The sequence below is a fragment of the Malania oleifera genome, chromosome 7, assembly GCF_029873635.1.
Source record: "Malania oleifera isolate guangnan ecotype guangnan chromosome 7, ASM2987363v1, whole genome shotgun sequence".
NCBI lineage: Eukaryota > Viridiplantae > Streptophyta > Magnoliopsida > Santalales > Ximeniaceae > Malania > Malania oleifera.
The window spans coordinates 18802958-18823371 of NC_080423.1; the positions used below are offsets into that span (position 1 = coordinate 18802958).

The following is a 20414-nucleotide window of genomic DNA, read 5'->3' on the forward strand; positions in this document are numbered from 1 at the left end:
ACCTCTACTTCAATTCCTGAAAACTTTGTTCACAGCTGTTGTCCCATTCAAATATGGCTTTTTTCCTAGTCAGTCGTGTCAGAGGCCACGATAAAGCTGAGAATCCCTCGACAAAACGACGGTAATATCCAGCTAACCCCAAGAAACTCCTAATCTCCTGGACATTTCTTGGTTTAACCCAATTCACTACTGCCTTAATCTTACTGGGATACATAGAAATTCCATCTCTTAAGATAACGTGCTTTCTCGAGCCAAAAGTCACATTTACTGAACTTGGCATACAACTTCTTTTCCCGTAGCGTCTGCAGAACCTGCCTCAAGTGTATCTTGTGCTCCTCATAGCTCCTCAAATAGACCAGTACATCATCAATAAAAATAACAATAAACTGATCTAAATATGGATGAAAAATCCTATTCATCAAATCCATAAATATCGCATGAGTGTTCATCAGACCAAATGGCATAATAAGGAACTCGTAATGCCCATATCTGGTCCTAAAAGTCATCTTCGATACATCCTCTGCTCTCACCTTTACCTAATGGTAGCCTGATTTGAAGTCAATTTTAGAATACACCCGTATGTTGACCTTATAGGTCACGCCCAATTTTGATAATGACAAATACTCCTGTATTTAATAAATATCTAGTTCATGTGTAGGTTTATATTAGCAGATCATTAATGGCACGTGAAAGCTCAAACCTTGAAGACAAATTCTTGTTCTCGATTGTAATATTTTTTTATGGTGAAATTTGTCTGTAATAGTAATTAGGGTCTTTGGTTTGTAATAAGCACACACATCACATGCATGGTTTATTTTGTAAGCTCAAACCAAAAAGTGACTATAGAATGACCTTAGGGCTTAAAGGTCAACCAACACCGGGCTTTTTCGGTGTCTTGAAATTGGACCCCAAGTGACCCTAGGACACACACATTTTCACATATACTTGTTAGGCACTTGAATAGGGCTTGTATTCTTCAAGACGGGACCAAAATGCACACTTGGTGCACTTTCGGTCGACCGGCCAACACAGTTCATTTTGGCCTGGTCGACCGAACCAGACCTGGGTCAACTTTTGACCAAGGTCCTGGTCGACCGAACCTATGCAGTTCAAAACCCCCTGGTCGACCGAAACCTTCTACGGTCAACATTTTGACCACTTGGTTGACCGAACCAGGTAGTTGAAATAGCCCTGGTCGACCGAAACCTCCCTTGGTCAAAAAGTTTGACCATCTGGTCGACTGACCCTTTTTGTACTACAACTACCTGGTCGACCGAAGGTCCTTGGGAGAAATCCCAGCGGTCTGGTCGACCGAACGAGCCAGTTCAGAATGGCCTGGTCAACCGAACCTCAGAAAATTGAGAAATCTTCTTCTCCTAATCAACCGAGACCTCAGTTCAAAAGTCCCCTGGTCGACTGAACCATATTAGACTTAGTCGACCGAACCTAATCTAGTCGACCGGACCTCTCGGGTTACACCTATTTTTTTACCGTAGTTAAAATTTTTAAACAGGGTTAAAATGCTTTAAATGTTATTAATCTTTTGTAACAATCCCTAATAGGTCCCCAACGGTCAAATATTTTGGTATGTCTATATATACTGTTTCATTTAGGAGAATTAAGCATCGATTAGCAAAAATAGAAAATCAAATTCTCTTTTCAAAGAAAAATATTTCTCATTGCTCATATTCTTCCAAATACACTTTAGCTTAGTTGTTAAATCATCTGTAAGTGTTCTTGAGTGTTTAGATTGAAAGGTTTGCTCTCTCTTTGCTGTGAGATTGTTTCATTTTGTTAAGAGCTAAACCTAAAAGGATTCTTAGGGGACTTTGCTAATAAGTTCATCCTAAGAAGACTTTACTAGATCTTCTAAGATTGCATATTCGTTGCAACATCTTAAGAAGCTCGCATTTGCTTTTGGTTGCGAAATATTTTCAAAATCATTTACAAATATCTATCGCTCTTTATTTTGAAAACCATTTGAGGAGATATTTGTTTTTGAGGTGAAACATCTTTGTTGCAATATTTATTCACTTATATATTTTTGCTGAAAACAAAGATCATATATATTTTGCAAGTCCAAGCATATACATATTTATGTGATTGAGATACTCTACTGATTGACATTCTTGAGGCTTGTTTGATATTCTGTGTAAGCACGTTTGATTGAATATTTTGAAATACACAAATTATTATTGTTGACACTCTCACGTGCGTACTACACTGATAGAATATATATTTGAGAGTTGAACTATCTAGACCACATTGAGCTTACATTTTAAATCATTTGTGGTGTTTGTGATTGTGCGCATTTGGGGTACAAATCTGCTTTACGTGAAAGCACCCTTATACTGTACCTTTTGATTGTATATATGAGAGATTCTAGACGTGGCCTGAGGGGACGGTAATCCAGCCCAGTAAGGATTGGTGTAAAGGTTGAGGTCAGCCCTGTGTTAATTTGACTTGGTTTGTATAGGTGCTACTCCACCCGTTTAAGTGAGCAAGTTATTGTGATAATCCTTGTGCTGGTTAGCCAAGGTGGGGACGTAGGCAGTTGGCCGAACCTCGATAACATATCTGTGTGTCACCCTTCTCTTTACTGCTTTCTAGTGCTTGTGTAAATTGATTAATCTGCTTTATTTAACTTCTGATATTACCTGCACTAGATTGACCGTAGGATTGTGAACATACTGCTGTTAGAAGGAATACCTAGGGGATAGATTTTAAAAATACCAATTTACCTCCCCCTCCTCTTAGGATCACGGTAAAGCTAACACCGTGTACCCTAGAGCTGGTCAAACAAATCATGGATACGGGGTAGAGGATACTTATTCTTGCTGGTCACTTTATTAATCTCCCTGTAATCTATACACATCCTCATAGATCCATCTTTCTTCTTTATGAATAGTACTGGAGCTCCCCACGGAGATACACTAGGTCGTATGAAGCCCTTTATCAAGCAAATCCTGCAACTGATCTTTTAATTCTGCCAACTCTGCCGACGCCATTCGATACGGTGCTTTAGAGATCAGCGTTGTACCTGGAAGTAGATCAATAGGAAAATCTACCTCTCGATCAGGTGGCAAACCCGGTAATTCATTTGGGAACACATCTGTAAACTCCTTCACCACTGGCGTATTAATAAACTTTAATTCATTTTCTAACATTTCTTTCACAAAGGCTACAAATCCTGGACAACCACTCTAAAGTAATCTCCTCGTCAACGAATTTCAGACTTCCAAAAATCCTCTCTCGGTATCTTATCGTCGACGAAACTTGGCTTCGTCGACAGGGCTCTCTTATATCCTCGTCGATGAATCCCCTGTGTTTGTCGACGAGAACCTGATAAATTTCCCCTGCCTCCTTCTGTTTTTGTTTCCATTTCCCTTCCTTTCTATTTAAATACCATTTTTATTATTTGAGTCATTACAGATCCGCCCCAGCAGACTTGAAGAGAACTCTGCCAGGAGCATCACGGTGGCCTCAGATCGTCGTTCCGGCGAACAACGGGGCCGAAATCGAAGAGAGATGGAGGAGAGATCGTAGAAGAGAGAAAGGGGAAGATTTGCGTTGATTTTTCTGTGATTAAACCAAGTTTAGGGTTATTTATACTGCGGCCTTCGTTGACGAGTCACGTCATCTCATTGACGAGTCTAATAGGCAATTCGTTGACAAACTCTCCCCTTCGTCGACGAAATTCAGAATCGCCCAAAACATTCTCTCGATATCTTCTCGTCGACGAAACATGCCCTCGTTGACGAGACCCTCTTGTACCCTCTGTCGACAAATAACCTGTGTTCATCAACGAGGCCATGAGAAAATTCCTTGGGTTATTATATCCAAAATGCAATGTCATCGATGAAGTCTACTGCCTCCTTTTGTTTATGTTCCAATTTCCCTCCCTATTTATTATTTATATAACATTATTCTTCAGGTCATTACGGTTAAATTATAATATAATAAGCTGACTAGGAAAAGTATATTTTGCTAAAAATAAGGGTATGATCACCTCTACGATGTTATTTTAACTCAAATTATATATTTTACAGAAAAAGGAGATGATCACCCTACTCACTTTAATTTTTTCCAAATACGTATATAATAAACCCAAAATCATAAATTTCATATGCTTGATTGATTCATAAAATCTAATATAATGTTTCTGTATCCAAATATTCAAGTTTAATCGATTCAATTTTAAAATAAACTGACATAATCTATTCCCCTTACCTTAGCCCTATAGTGGTGCCTACAACGTCCAAATGACGAAATTTTTCCGGTTAAATTGTAGAGGAGCAGAGTTAGGACCCATAAAAGATGTTTGTTTTTCAATTTGGCTAAGAAATGGAGATAAAATTTAGAGAGAGAGAGAGAGAGAGAGAGAGAGGGAGTTTGATGAGAGAGAGAGATTCACGACCATAAGGGGGGGTTCAATTCTAATCAAATTGATTTCTCCTGAAGCTGGAAGCTTTAGGAGACTTATATATATATCATATCATATTATATTATATATTTAATTATTACTATTAATTAATTATTTTTTGGATCACTACAATAATGGTTATTGTAAAGGGGTCTCCAACTCAACTAAACAAACATCATGCATTAGTCTACGCTAAACATGCCCTAGTGTCTTATATCCTTCTTATCTTTTTATCTCTTTCCCTCTTACTTTCTTCTCCCTTAGTCTCTTCCCTCTTTATCTCTCTTTACCTTTTATAATGGAAGTTTTTGCCTCCCTCTTTTCTCCCTTCTTCTATATTTTTATGATTCTTACTACCACTATTCTTACACTTTTGATGAGAGTTGACATAACAAGTCTATCACAACCAATCTACCATTTATCCTTCTAAATCCACACTATCCGTTAAAAGATGCTTGATTTTTTTTTTATCTAACTAGCCACATATTTGGAAAACCACACAATTGGTATTGAGTGTGTGAACCTCATTTTTTATCTCAGTGCTAGGGCCTTTGTGTTTCCTTACAAGCTTGGTTTGGAGACCAAAGGAGTACAACACATATTTGCTTACCCTTATTTATGTCAAAAGTATAGGTTCTACTTAGGGGAAGTTGGCTTGTTAAATTCTTTAATTTGGATCTCTATCTTAACTAATGATTGACAAATAAAGGATTCTTAACATATTCAACCACTTCAACTTTATAACTAGATGACGTCCTAAAGGTTTAAGTACTTGTTTGGTTTTTTTCCCCTTTAAGATGCTTTCATATGTAGTAGCTTTTTTAGAAGGTTTGAATAGGAAGAAAATTTTCTTAAATTTCATATTTTGAAATTGAACCAATCTTGGACTATCTTAAAATACTCAACTTCTATCTTTCTCAAATCTCTCAACAAAATCACTCTTCAATCTCCTTTGCACATTGCTCGAGTCTAGGAAGATACGTAGTTAACACCTTTGACCCAATCCTAACAAAATGAGTTCGGAACTTACTCTTCATTTATGCCCAAGAATGAATAGAGTTTGAGGATGATTTATCATATTAGGGATAAATGCTTGTTTTGACAAAGTAGTGGAAAATAATGTGATCTTTCCAAAACTACAATTTGACGCTACTTTCTTTGTGTTATAGAGCGATAGTCATCTCATTATCTTTTTTAGTGAAAATTTCGAGATACCTAATTTTTTAGTGAATAAAGAGAAATTAGGTATCTTGAAATTTTTTTACTCCTAATCTATCTTATACATATGGGGTATGATTTCTATATACTAGCCTTGTAGTTCTCCATAAATTTGCCCAATTATTTACATTAATTCAGCAAATGGTAATCCATGAGTCCCATAAAAGAGCTCATACCCCTACACCACCAACTTTGAATATTGGAATTAAGTTCAAAAAGCCTTGGGACTAATATACTTGCGAGGCATTTATTTTGCGTTATCTTTCAAGATTTCTTGGAATGCAAAATTCATAACATTTTATTTGTTATTATGAGTATATTCACATTCTTGGGAATTTAAGTATTCTCGTGAAATGGAATATAACATCATGAGTATATTCACATTCATGAGAATGTAAGTATTCTCGTGAAACATGAGCATCTCATTCTCACCTCTTTCATGAGTAAATTTCATGGAAATTCTATTTTTGAATCAAATTGTCCTCACTATATTGAACAATAATTCTCCTATAATATACTATAATCATGCTCTATTATTAAAATTAAAATTAATAATTATTAATAAATTAAATTAAAATTTTTAATTACCATAAATATTAATTATTTTAACTATAAGATATATAAAATGCTAATAAAAGATATCAATTAGAAAATATTAAATGGCAATTAAAAATAATAATTAGAATAAATTTTAGTTAATTTTTTTAATTAGAAATATTAAAAATTTTAATTGCAAATATTAGTAAAAAAACTTTAATTAATTTTTAATCAGATAATATTTAAAATGTCTATTAAAAGTGTTAATACTTATGTTAATTAGCATTTTAAATTGAATTTTGTAATTCATCAAATAAAACTAATATTATTATTGTTTTTAAAAATTTAGACACTATATTGCCCTCAGTTATTTTCGTTAATCGACTATTTAGTGTGAAATATTTTAAATTTGTAACTGTTGAAAATTTTGGGATATAGATTTAATTACGTACATATTCTTAATAGGTTTTTGTGGTGAAAAACACAGTTGTTTATCATATATCCATTACACACATGTCAAGAGATAAAAGTCATCTTCTTAAAATACCTATTAGGATTTCTATGTTGAAGCAAAGATTGACTTGAGAATCTTATGTAAATTCCTATGAATCTTACAATGTGAACTAATCAAAAATATTTCCATGAGGTAGATATCTTGTTTCTATGAATAAGCAATCAATTACATTCTTTAGAAATTTCAACATTGGTAATTGAATATACCTTTTTGACTCAGTTTGATTTTTTCAGTTTCATAAAACACCAAATTGAAATTGAACTGAAGTATTTAGTTTACTAGTTATTTTTTGAATCAAATTGAATGACATAAAAAATCAACTGTTTTTGGGTTAGGTCAGTGCAATTCAATTTGATTCATAGGTTTTGGTTGGTTTTGTTACACCTATACTCTATCATTAAACCTTTTTCACACACACACGCGCGCGCGACATTATTGGTTTGACCATTGATTTGACCTACCAATCCAACATGTCAAATCGACACAGTAGCTTCTTGTTTATCTCGAATCTAGATTTGCATTTGTTACTCTACTTATATTCATTGATTAAACTCACCCATCATTGGCTTGTTAAATAAGATTGAAGTAGGAAACGAATCAAAAAAAGAATAGAATCAAGTAAGGAATAAAATCACTTTTGAAATGCAACTTCATTACAATAATAATTACTTTTTGCTTTGTCGTTTGATTATTATTATAATAATAATAATCATAATTATCATAATTATTTACGCAAAAACAAGAATCAAAATTTAAATTTCGATTCTATTCTAGTTCCAATTCCGCAAAACCAAGCCAAATCAATCCATGGACCAAAATTTTTTTGGGTATACATCGGCTCCTACAATAAAGTCGTGCGTTGCGTGTATGTGTGGAATTCTAATATGGATAGATTATGAATCAATAATGACTCAATGAAGAAAAAAAATACTGTATTCAACCAAGAAAATTAATTGACACACGGCAACAAATATAATTTTTGAAACAAGAATAGCTTCCTAAATGATGACAAACAGGCTTCGCTCACATAATATTCTAGTGCTCTTATGTTGCATTTGGAAACATTTTCAAACTTTAAATTAAATTTGAGTAGTTTAAGTAAAATTTAATATAATTTTATATTACATTTTATCCAAATTCATACAAATTTAAGGCATCTTCCAAAGACAAAATCAATATTCTATTTGCACTCCTAAATTAAGAGACAATAAAGATAAAGATGTGGGTTTGCTCAAATCCCACCTTTCTAATCACATTCTCCTTGTATACTTTTTTTTTTTTCAAACTGTACTCAACACTGCCCCAGTTTCTTCACACTAGCAAGCAGGCCTCCTTTTGCTTTGTGAATGTTTCTCACCTGTCCACATTGAGCAGCTGGTTGCTTATGTTGAAGCTGTTTTGATTTTTGCTAGTTCAAGTATTTGTATGAAGGTTTTTTATGTTGCCGGTCGTCCTTTGTCCCTGTTGCTTTGAAATTTTCTTGGAAAGTGTCCACGGAGAGCCACGTCTGGGACTAAAGACTTCAGTTGGCAGATGTTGTGGCCTGTGGGAGTTTATTTAAGCATCTCTAGTTCCATTGTGAATGCATTTTCTTTGCGCATGGGCGCATGCGTGCGTGTGTGTGCGCGCGCGCGCTTGTGAGAGAGAGAGAGAGAGAGAGAGAGAGAGAGTATTTAATTCTCAGCATTTTCTTATACGTTTCAAAGTGGAAATAGAATACTATACATTAGTGATCACACTTATTATCCAGAGGACAGCAATTACAGAATTAGTTGGGAAATGGTTCCCCAGTATGACCATCTATCAGCCACCCTTTTTCATCCAGCATGACCTATTCTACATGGACATAATAGTTACACAGTTGCTTTATACGCCTCTTCCTCAAACCCATTATCCTATTCTGTTCAAAGGAATTCTCTCACTCTGACGAGATGCCCTTTCCAGGGGAGAGATAATTTGTGGCATTGTCATGCCCCCGGAGACGATTATCTCTGGATGATTGCCAAGAAAAATTAAGAGAAAAAGGTGTGAGCATAAACATATAGCAATAGCAAGAGAAGTTCATGCAACTAAAAAGTTGAAAATTTCTCAAGAAAATTATACAGCAAAATTTAAGAACACAAACAAAATTCCCTGGCTGCATTTCAGCTGGGTCATTCCATTGTCCACGCGTCGTATCAATCGGATAATCTGTTTTAGACTAGCACAATATACAATCGTCGACAACACCAATAAATTTTTAGGACAAAAGACATTGACCTCCCTTGAGGTTTAACAAAAAGACAATGACCTCCCTTGAAGTTTCAAAAATTCCAAGGAGCTCTCCTTAAGTTTCAAAGATTCTAGAGACCTCTCCTGAGGTTTGTCAAAAAGACACAAACTTCTTCTTCCATTTTGCAAAAAGAAAAGTATTTTGAGGGGAGGTCTGTGATATTTTTAAAACCTCAGGAGAGGTCTTTGTTTTTTTTGTCAAACCTTAGGGGAGTAGTGTCTTTTGCCCCAATTTTTATTACTATGTCACCCAATTATTAAACAGAAAATTTATTACAAAAGACCCCAAGCAACAGCAAAAAAGTTACTGGAGTCAAAAACAAAAAATCCATCCAATTTATCTAGTATCAAGCAGCAACTTTATTGATTTGGGAGAATAGAGAAACATCGCTATCAGTTCTTTCAATTCAAATGGGAACAGAAGTTTATGTTGGCCTTTGGTGGTTCCTCTAAGCAGGTTCCCTCAGTAAATATGGGTAGAGCAACAAATTTCAATGCCCTGTAGCTCCTAGTCGTTGTACCTCAGGGATTAGGACTTTGGAGTCAAAACGTGTGTATATTTTTAAAACATTATCATCAATTCATATAATCTATCAATAGCATATATGAAAATACGAATCTGTTAGAGTGTAAAACATATGTCGGGTAGAAACAATTCAACAAACTTAGGAGCCACTTGGTATTGAGAAACTGAAAACTAGAAACAAGCTAAAATTTAAAACTAGCAACCTTTAAGGTAAAATAAAACAAATTTAAAAGTTGATTGAAAAAATGCTCATTTTTGTCTTTGAATTAAAATTTTTTTTTTAAATATAATTAAAATAATAGAATAAAAAAAATGCAAATTTTAAAAAATATTATAATAAAATAGAAATTACTAAAATTATTTTATTTAATTATTATATTTCAAAATTCATAGTTCAATGCTACAAGAAAAATCTTATTGTACATGACAATTGAAAATTCAAAAGTATTTTTTAAATCACTTTATTTTTATTTTTTTTCAAAATTTTATAAAATTTATAGATATTTTTTATTTTTAAAATATGATTATATAAAATTAATAATTTAATCCTAAAAGTTAATTCTAGATATATAGTATGTAGGCAATAAGTGGCCAAAACAACTAAAAACTATTGTATAGTTTTAATTTTTCGAAAACAAATAAAAAACAACAATAGAAACAAAAAACTAACAGGTTGTCATAATTTGCTTTGTACTATACAGAAGAGAATAAAAAACTAGAAAACAAAAATGACACCAAACATGCCCTTTGTTTTTAAGTTTGTTCATACTAAATACCGTTATATGGGCCTACAAAAGTACAATATTTTATTAGACAAAAATATCTAGATTTTTAATGTTTGTCCATACAAAAATACCTTTATATCAGCTTGCCTAATAATACTATTTTTAGCAAAATTATTTATACATAAAGTTCTTTACATGAAAATACTCCACATGAACCTACCTTAGACAATAATGATTTTATTATTATATTGACAAACTCATAAAATAAGTTTGCATCTATGATGAAAACATATTTTTCAAAATCCAAATCAAAGTAAAAGTTCTGGTAAAATGAAGTTTTGAGAAAATCATATGAAGAAACACATTAATAATGCCTCTATGAAGAGTTTCAATTAAAAATATTTTAAAAGCACCAACCAAACTAACAAATTGATCTATCTGATTTTGACTCATAAAAATTTGACCAAAATAACTTGGGGGTGACCAAAAATTATAATCATCACCCAAAAAGATTCAATATCTATCTCTTCCAAGGAAATGGATGCGAAAGAATCCATATTGTTCTTACAAGAAATTTAAATTCTATACAAATAATATAAATTTTCATTTCAAAATAAAAAAATAATTAATTTTTAAAAGTAAAATTTTCATTTTCAAAATAAAATATACTTATTTAAAAAAAAATCTAAAATTTCATTTCCATATCAAAATTAAATACTAAATTTCATTTAAATCATATCCCACCTACAAGATAACAAAATAATAAAATTAATTTAATTCTGAAAAAATTACATTTATCTTGCATCAAAATTTTGTTCTTTCCGTGTTCTTGTATTTATTTACACAGGGCATAAACTCAATTTTCCTCATCGTTGATTAATTTTTGGATGGATTGAAAATTACACATATGCAGCATGCAAATCCTATAAAATAAAATATGTTTTTAATGAAAAAAAAATTGCAAAATTTGGAATATAGGATGTCCTCCTATAATAAACTAAAGACAATTACAGAAGGATAGCCCTTCAATCCTTTGCAAATCAAACAAAAAAACAATTGAAAAATCACTAAAAGTACAAATAATTAAATGCTTTGTCTGGTAGGAACAAAATTCTTTTCTTCAAAATATCCCACACATGCTTATCACATAACAACCTACTATATATGCATGCATCCATATGCTTTTTCACATGTCTTTTAGAACACTATATACATATATATACCTATTAGGCTATTACTTATACAGTTATACTTTATTGTGTCTGTACATGTCTCTCTCCAAAACAGCTTAAGCCTACCTAGGCTTTCATGTTGATAAGGGTTGTGTCTCATGGGACTTCTTGGTAATTACTTTCCTTTCAATTTTATTTTTTTAAACTACTGGTAATATACATTACCTATATAAAAATTAAAATAGCTTTAGTAATTTGTTTTAAAAAATACGTACATTACATCGCATAATTCAATCCTATTTACCTTCACTTTTTAGTAGAAACCAAACTGCATTTATTAAAAGAAGATGAGTCCAAGATTACATGCTTCTTGCTCAAGCGGATGCAAAATTTCCATTCAAATATTGGGGCTCCTAAGTTTGCCTTGAAGGTAGATTTAAGAAGGGTTCTGATTCAAAGGCTTGGGAGCTTATAATAAAGATTCTTTGAGGACTAGCCACTCCTACAAATTTCAGAAGTTGGGTAAAAAATGCATTATTACTCCTTGTTTTTCTCTTTGCATTGATGGATCCTTGGATGGGTTTTTTAAAGAAGAGGAAAAGGTGATCCCACATGTCCTCATTTGTTTGTTCTGGTGATGGAATTTCTGCAAAGAATCCTGCAAAGGGCTGCTTCTCATGGTGAATTAAAATATTAAATATCATAGAAAATGCAACATGTTAAAAATCACAAATCCATGCTTTGCAGGTGATCTATTATTTTTTGCCCATGTTGATTTGGTTTGGTAAGAAGTATAGAGAATTGTTTTCCCTTTTACATCTTGTCAGGGCTTCAAACCAGTCCTGCTAAATCTAAGTTTTTCACTTCCAGGATTCCTCATCTTGAAAAGCAAAGAACTATTGAAAATTTTGGGGTTTCCAAAGGTTTGCCACCTATCGAATACCTGGGTCTCCCCTCAGTTACTAAAAGAGAACAAAGTTGATTGTGCTGCTCTTGTTGATTGAATTTTATTAAGAATTTATAACTGAACTTGCAGGCACTCATCTTATGCAGGCAGTTTCATAAAAAAATTACAACTGGACTTACAGGCACTTATCTTACGCAGGCAGACCCCAGTTAATAGAAGCAGTTCTATTCAGCATTCAGGGACACTTAGATCAGCTTTATTCCTCCCAAAATTAGTCATTAAGGAGTTAAAGCACAAACAGAAAATCCTCTTCATGGGAAGGTAATGATTAGAACTCAATGAGATGCAAAGTTAGTTGGACAAAAATTTGGAAGCCTTGTACAGACAGGGGCCTATTAAATTAATTTCTGAATGGAATGATGGAAATGCTTTTAAATTGCTCCAGTACATCTGCCCTTCTAGACTTTTATTTAAGAGTTTCTTGGATCCATTCTCGTAAATTGAAAGATTGGAGTATTTCGGCTGTGAAACCCCGCCTGTGTATTCTTAGTTGGAAGAGCATTCTAAAGGCAAGAGATTAAATGTATGTCTGTCTGAAGTAAGCTATTGGAAATTGCAAACTGCTTCTCTTTACCATGACGATTGGCATCCTATGAGTCCCCAAGCTGTTTCGCCATGGTCCTATTTGGTCCATTGATCTTGGTTTTCCTCTCAATGCTACAGTTTCTGTAATTATGGCCAATGGTTGCAGGATTTGGCCAAGGAGACTTTCATGCAGAGTTGCTAAAAACGGCCAACTAAATTTTGATCCAAACCCTGCTGTGGGTAATTACATTATTTGGAATGTTTCCACATCAGGCCTCTTCTCCTTCAATTCAGCCTGGAATTATTTAAGAACCCCGAAGTGAGTTGGCATGCTGGAGTTGGACTCAAGTTCAATTTCTCAAAAAACTCCTCTATTTGCCGGCTTAAAATTTTACTTTCAACATTGGAGAGGTCTTCTACTGGGCTAAAATTCAATTCACTTCTTGCTTGCTGTGTCACAACTCTCCTGGGGACAGGAATCACTTATTTTTCAGCTGAGTCCTTACCAAAAAGGTCCATCACAAGGTCATGGCCTCTCTTAAATGTCCAAAACTCTTCTCTAGCTGGAATGAGGAGCTTGCTTGGTCCATCCTCTCTGGGAAAATTCTCAATCCACAGCTACTCAAAAGTTGACATGGAATGCTGCTATCTATCATGAAGCAAAAAACACTAACATTTGAGAAGAACCTATTTGTTGTTGACTCAATAGTTCAAAACATACTCTTTAATGTAATAAGTAAATGCTATGGTGTTAAGAAATTTGGTAGATGTTAATTTCTTTTTCCTTTTGTTCTACAACTTCTTTGAGCTAATATATTATTCTTAACCACTTCTATAACCAAAAAAGAAAAAAAAAAAAAAATGAGGAGATAATTCAATTTGTTAAGGCTAGATATACATTGTTGGCCCACAACCTAATAACTTAAGCTTTTCAATGAAGTGGTAATCTAACATGGTATCAGAGTTGATTACTAGAAGGTCCTGGGTTCTAGTCTTGTTGCCCGTGTTAATTATTTATTTGTTAAGACTTTTATTATTCCCAATAATTGGAGTTGATTACTAGGAGGTCCTGGTAACCAGCTCTTTATACCATATGAAAATATTTAAAAATTTTCTTATACAATCAAGTACACATGTTAGACAACAAGAAGCCTTAAGTCCCACTAGGTGGGGTTGGCTACATGAAGTCTTTCTCCAATTCACCCAATCGAAAATATTTTCCTTTACTAGATTAAGGGCTACTAAATCATTCCTCACTACCTCATTCCAAGTTATTTTAGGCACACATGTTAGACATATTTTAAAATTGCATAGAAATTTAATGTACAGACCAATGATTTAAAAGGTGTAATTGAGGGGCGCCTTGAGGCGATTTGAGCCTAAAACGCCCTAAGGCGTAAGTGGAAATGCGTAATTCCACAAAGGCGTACGCATTGAGTGCAAAGGCTCGCCATTTTATGCCTCAATGTCAAGGCAAACACTTTCCTCCCTCTCTCTCTTACAAAGCTTCTTCTCCTCTGCTCTCTCTCCAAAGCCTCTCTCGACGATTCCTCTGGATGAAACTTCAGATGTCTCGACGAAGCCTCCAATCTTCTTCGACAAGTCAACGAAGCTCTGTAGCTTTCCTCTAGCTCCTCCCTCTTCGATGACTTGACGAAGCTTCCGTAGCTTTCCTCCAGCGCCTTCTCCCTCTCTAATGATTCCTCCAAGCTGTCGTGGACCCTTCAATTTGATCTGCCTCTGTATATTTAGTTTTATATTCTTAAAAATTGGTGGATGACTTTAATTTGGCTTTTTCTATTCTTTTGGATGATGCTTTAATTTGGCTTTTTTTTATTCTTTTGGTAATGTGCCTCATGTTTATTTTTTAACATGTATTATTTGTGTTTGTTATCTAAAATTGGCTTATATGATATTTAAAATTTTTATTTTTATTTTTATTTTTATTTTTTTCTCCATTATTCTAAAATTTTTCTTATTTTTTTCCTATATATAAATTGATTTTATTTATTAATTATTAAAAAAAAATATAGTCCCAAAATGCTTACGCCTCTTGAGGCGTTCCTTGCCTTAAGGAGGGTAAAACGCCTTGCCTTATGCGTTCGCCTTTTAAAACACTGGTACAGATACATCATAAACAATTTTGTAAATAATCTCGACCATTGGCATATTAATTACAAATTTATTTTTATCCTTCTTGATCAGTTTAGAGTGATAGTTTTCTCTCTCACTTAATCGCCCTTTCATCGCTCATCTATATTTTGTCGAATATCATGTTACCAGTTAGATTTGATGGGGGTTCACACTATCCAGATCAAAGGGAAGTCCTTCGGTTTGATATTGGATATAGTACGGAAGGTTGGAGCTCTATTTGTTCTTGAGAAGAATCGTAAGTGCAATTGATGGATACAACTCTCTTGAAGAGCAACTTCATGGTTTTTGTAGGGATTCTTGGTTCTTGCTAGAGGGTTGGGTAAGGGACTTTAAAGATCTCGGGTGGGTTATGTTAATTAATAGATGGGGATTTATGTGACTAGGGCAGGCAAATTCATGGAAATAGGTCATGGATGACGGGTAAGAAGAATTCCATTTTTGTTCCTAGAGGGCTGAAAGGAGAAGGGTGGTATCAATTTGGGGATGCCTTCGTTGCATTGGAGAGGTCTGTTTGGGCGGGCTCGAATGGAACAAATTATAAGAAGATCTACAGTTCGAAGTCAGGTTGATTCTAAAAGCATAGGTGATGGTGGAGGTCAATTGGTTATTAAGAATGTGCAGGAGATGGTCCGTGGTCATTGTGGGGGAAGATCACAAGAACAACCGACGAAGTTGAAGAGGATGTTGCTAGCGGAGCAGCTATGATCAAAGTGGCTAAGGTTTCTCACATAGAAGATTGGAAGATGAAAAGCAAGTCAGAGGCGGCTAGGGTTTCTTGTGTGGAAGATGGGTTGACGAAGATAGAGTGGGTTGGGCCTGGCTTATTGTCAATTAACATTGATTTGGGCCATTTGTTTGAAAATAATAAGAGTATTGATGGACTTAGTGGTTAAGGAGGCCCAAAAGCATTTTTTGATTCAAGAGTGGGCTTGGGTAGTGGAAAAAATTCTACAGAAGTGCAAATGGGCCACTTAACTGGGAAGGCTCAAAAGCCTTTATAGCCCTCTAAACATAAGGGAGCCTCTCCACCCACGATTTCGGAGGATATGGGAGTTCAGTATCCTTCAAAGCAGAAGCAAGCCGAATAGCATCCATCTTTGAATGAAGTACAAGGTGATATGATATTGCGCTCTTCTTCGAATAACATCCTTGGTGGTCATGACAAGGGATGTTCCAATAGAAGAACGGTGCAAGCGGCAGAAGTGGGAAGGCTTGTAAGGTATGATGCTTCTTCAGGTATGGAGGAAAATGATAACAGGGGGAGTTCTAGGAATACAAGGGGGAGCCTCTTTCTAAAAATTATAATTCTTGTGATTTTGAAAACCAGGATTTCATTTTTGGTTTAGTGGGAAATCTAACTAGATAGGGAGTCTACTCAAATAATTCGAGAAGTGGTAAGGTGCACGCTCATCCTGTAAGGAAATGCAGAGATGGGTTTTGAAGGGAGAAACTTGACGAAGATAAACGAGAATTATCGGATGAGAAAACACATAATTATAAAGAGGGATTCCAAAGGTGTTTTAAGTATAGTGGAAGAACCAATCGACGAGAGAGGCAAATTGAGTAAGGAAAGTAAGAGCCAGGGAGATGTTACGGACGAGGACAGCATAGAGAGTAGTGATTTTGAATGAAAAAAAGGTCTATTTTTCTTTCATATTTGGAAACATTACGGATATTCCTCTGATTCTTCTATTGATCATCTCGAGGTTTTATCTTATGTCTTGCATCCTCTTTTAGAAGCTAGAGGGTATTAATATGCTTGCAGATGAGATCCCCAAGTATGATGAAAAGGTTAAGGATGGAAATCTGCCTACTCCACTTCAAGATGAAATTCCTGGGACAGACATTGAAACTCAAGAGGTTGTTAGATTAGTTGGGCCTCATGTTGTCAATAGAGGAGGTAATAGAGTTTGGCTTGATGGTGGCAAATCCAAGGTGAAGGGGGGTCAATGGAAATTAGCTCATCTAAAGTGTTCAGTGAACTATGATGGGAAGGGCTTAACGAGGCGATTTCTTGGTTGATCCTAGCAGATTTTATTTTTGTTGTACTCTCTTTTTTTTTTTTTTGGTGTTTTTTTTTTAATAAAATTTTGAGGGTTTATTATCCTTGCTTTGATTGTACATTCTCTATCTTAATACATCTTCTTTTATTATAAAAAAATAAATAAATAGTTATGAAAATGCATTATCAAATATTTAAAAGCACATAAATTGTATTAGAAATTATCTAAATGCGACTTCAATAGTTCCAACTCTTTATGAATGCATCTATTCATAAAATTGAATAATTTATAAATTAAATATTTATAATATATTTATTTAATATTATTTACTGATAACCGAGTGCAATGTACTAGACAAATTTAATAGTAAATTTTAAATAGCTGAAATATAGTGTTTTACCAAGTAAGGAAGACAGGCAAAAGAACGAATTGTTGTTAAAATATGCAAGCTAGACTGCCTGTTGTGTACAATCACAATTATTTACACGAATGGCATCACAGCAACAATATATGCCATGGGTTTTGAGATAATAGAGAACATACCAATGCCTTCTCGGATAGACAGATTTGGTCTTATTATTTCCTTGGAGTTGACCAGAAGTATATCACCAATATATAGATGATTTGTTGGGACAAAAACACTACATAACTCTTCATCTTCATGATCTCTCTGCAGTCAATGACAAAAAAAAAAAAACCATAGAGAATAAAATAGTTAGACATACAATTGCAAACTCAAAAATATTGAACTTTTGAAAAGTGTTGCCCAATCACAAACAAATCTCAAGTTGCTTGCGGCTGCTCATATAAAAGGAAACTGAATTGGGAATGAAAACTACATTAATCTCATGTTGGTATTCCATACAAAGCCTCAAATAAACCTGTTGGTGGTTTTTTTTTTTTTTCATTTTAGCATGTGTTATTGCTTGTTAGTAGGCATGAGTTAGTGAGCATATTGTGGTCATTCTTATGTACTTGATATATAATATAGATAGAGGGTGGGACCTATCATTGTGATTAAGTCTTTCAATTCACCAAATACTTCAACATGGTATCAAAGCAAAATATGACCTAAACCCTAAGTGCATACCAAAACCAAACCCTAAACCTCAAACCTGCTACTGTAGAGGGATAATCTGCACCACCAAAGACCAAAAGCAAAGAACATGAGCTGTTGGAAAACACAGTACTCGCCAGAAAATCCTGGACGCTGTTGCCCTTTCAAAAACTCAAAGAAACTCTTCATATTTTGCAAAAATAAGCACATAGCCAACCAAAAAACCTGTTGATCTACTGCCCTGTGAAATTTCACAACTGGGGTGGAAACCAAAAACTCCAACTTCACGTGCCAGCTCTTGAGAGAATTTTTAGCAAGTTTTCTGCTCTAATTCCTTCTTCCAAAATGGTCTAGATACCTCCATACATCATAATATCAAGTTGTTGGTCATGTAAATTCAACTTTTTCCAATTGTTCATTCGTAGCACTTTGTTGATGGTTATTTGGTAATGTGAGGGCTGTGTGTTCATTTCTTGGGATTGAGTATTAGCTTCATGGTGCTGTGGCAGCCTTTTTCTGGTTTATTTAGGACTCTTTCATTGTGATCACCTTGTTCGTGGTTGTTTCATCTGTTAACCCTGTGATCATTGGTCTACCTATGAGAGTGTTGGGATGGAATCCATCAATCCCAAGAGTATGTTTCCTTCGTTTTTGCTGCAGATAACAATTAAGAAGTTGGATGGAAAGAATTTTGTTCAGTGATCTAAGGCTGTCAAGATATATTTGACAGGCCTAGGTAAATACGAACACTTTTTCAATCAAGGCCTAGTGTCACAGTCCCACATCAGATGTTTACTAAGGAGATTTTGGACTTATAAGGATGGGTTGGACTCCAACTATGTGAGGTGCCTTTTATAGGACAAACCCATGAGGCCAGTGGGTCAAAGTAGACAATACCTCACCAAAGTTGGGCCCAAGACCCTTACATTTGGTATCAAAGCCACCTTGAGGGCACCTTGAGGGTACTATCATGTGCGTGGATCCTATATAGAGGTGTAAGCCACACTGACGAAGGCGTTAAAGATTGGACGGGAGAGAATCTCACGGTCCCACATTGGATGTGTACTAGGGAGATCTTGCACTTATAAGGATGGCTAAGACTCCAACTATGTGAGGAGCCTTTTATAGGACAAACCCATGAGACCAGTGAGCCAAAGCAGACAATACCTCACTAGAGTTGGGCCCAAGACGATTACACCTAGCAATGACAAAAAGAAAGAAGTGCGGATTCAAGAAGATGCATTAATTTTCTCCCTATTATGGAACTCAATGAAACCTCGGGTTGCACATTGTGCATGCATCTAGATGTATGCAAGGAGATTTGAGATCATGTTAGGCTTTTATACTCCAATAACATTATACATTACAGGTATGCTTGATCTATCCTTAAGTATATCTTGTTACAATGGGGAGACAAGAGTGTTACAAAGCACTTCACAAAAATGAAGCACATCCATGAAGAACTTAACATTATGCAGCCCATAATCACCGATGTCGGTGAGATGTAAAAACAAAGGGAGCAATTGGCAATTCTTTGGGTCTTGATGGGTTTTAAACTTGAGTTTGACGCAGCTTGGTCCTAAGTCCTAGGTAGCGTAGAGTTACCATCCTACGCTTATAATTATTCTCGTGCTCTTCTCGCTTCATCGGTACACATTCCTTGGCCACTACTTCTGGAGTTTCAAATTCTAGTTTTGAGAAGAGTGTTTTGTCACACAAGGTGATTTTGGTTTCTCACCAAGCAATCACAAAAGTTCTCAAGGTGGTTTTAGTGGTCATGGTGGAAGGATGGACGCGGTAGAGGTCCCCCTCACAAGTACACTCATTGTGGATGAAGAGGTCACTTGGTCGAGCTCGACTAGAGAGCAAAATACTGTATCTATGTCAATAGAAGAGTATTCCAAGTTCCAACAATAACGAGCACCCACCAAGCTTCTCTTCCAATTGCATTTCTTGCTCAAATAGGTAACCCTACAACTTCCCTATCCTCCAATATTCCTCACACTAGACCTTGGATGATAGATTTAGCTGCTACTTATAATATAACAGATATAACTAATGTTTTTTCCACCTTCCAGCATTCCGAAAGCCTACCTCGTGCTACCCTAGCTTATGGGTCCACTACTGCCATCAAGGGAGTAGGGACAATAAATCCCACTTCCAATGTTTCTCTTTCTCATATGTTGTACATTCATATCAATTAGCAAGATTAAAAAATCCATGAACTATTTCATAATATCCTTCTTGATTCTTTTGTCATTTAGGATTTCAAGACGAGGATGATGATGGGTGGAGGATGCGAAGTTGGTGGACTTTACCACT

At 34.9% G+C, this 20414-nt stretch overlaps 1 protein-coding gene across 1 annotated transcript in view; it reads right to left on the bottom strand.

The window, feature by feature from the left end:
• Window positions 1-8362: 8362 nt before the first annotated feature.
• LOC131159696 (protein LIKE COV 2) overlaps window positions 8363-20414 on the bottom strand; it is a 77467-nt gene continuing 65415 nt past the window's right edge. Inside the window, exons 6-7 of the mRNA XM_058114805.1 lie at window positions 17579-17705; window positions 8363-8683 (exon numbers count right to left, since the gene is read on the bottom strand). Of these exons, the coding sequence (XP_057970788.1) occupies window positions 8583-8683; window positions 17579-17705 (228 nt within the window). The 3' untranslated portion in view covers window positions 8363-8582. The remainder of the gene's footprint in view (window positions 8684-17578; window positions 17706-20414) is intronic.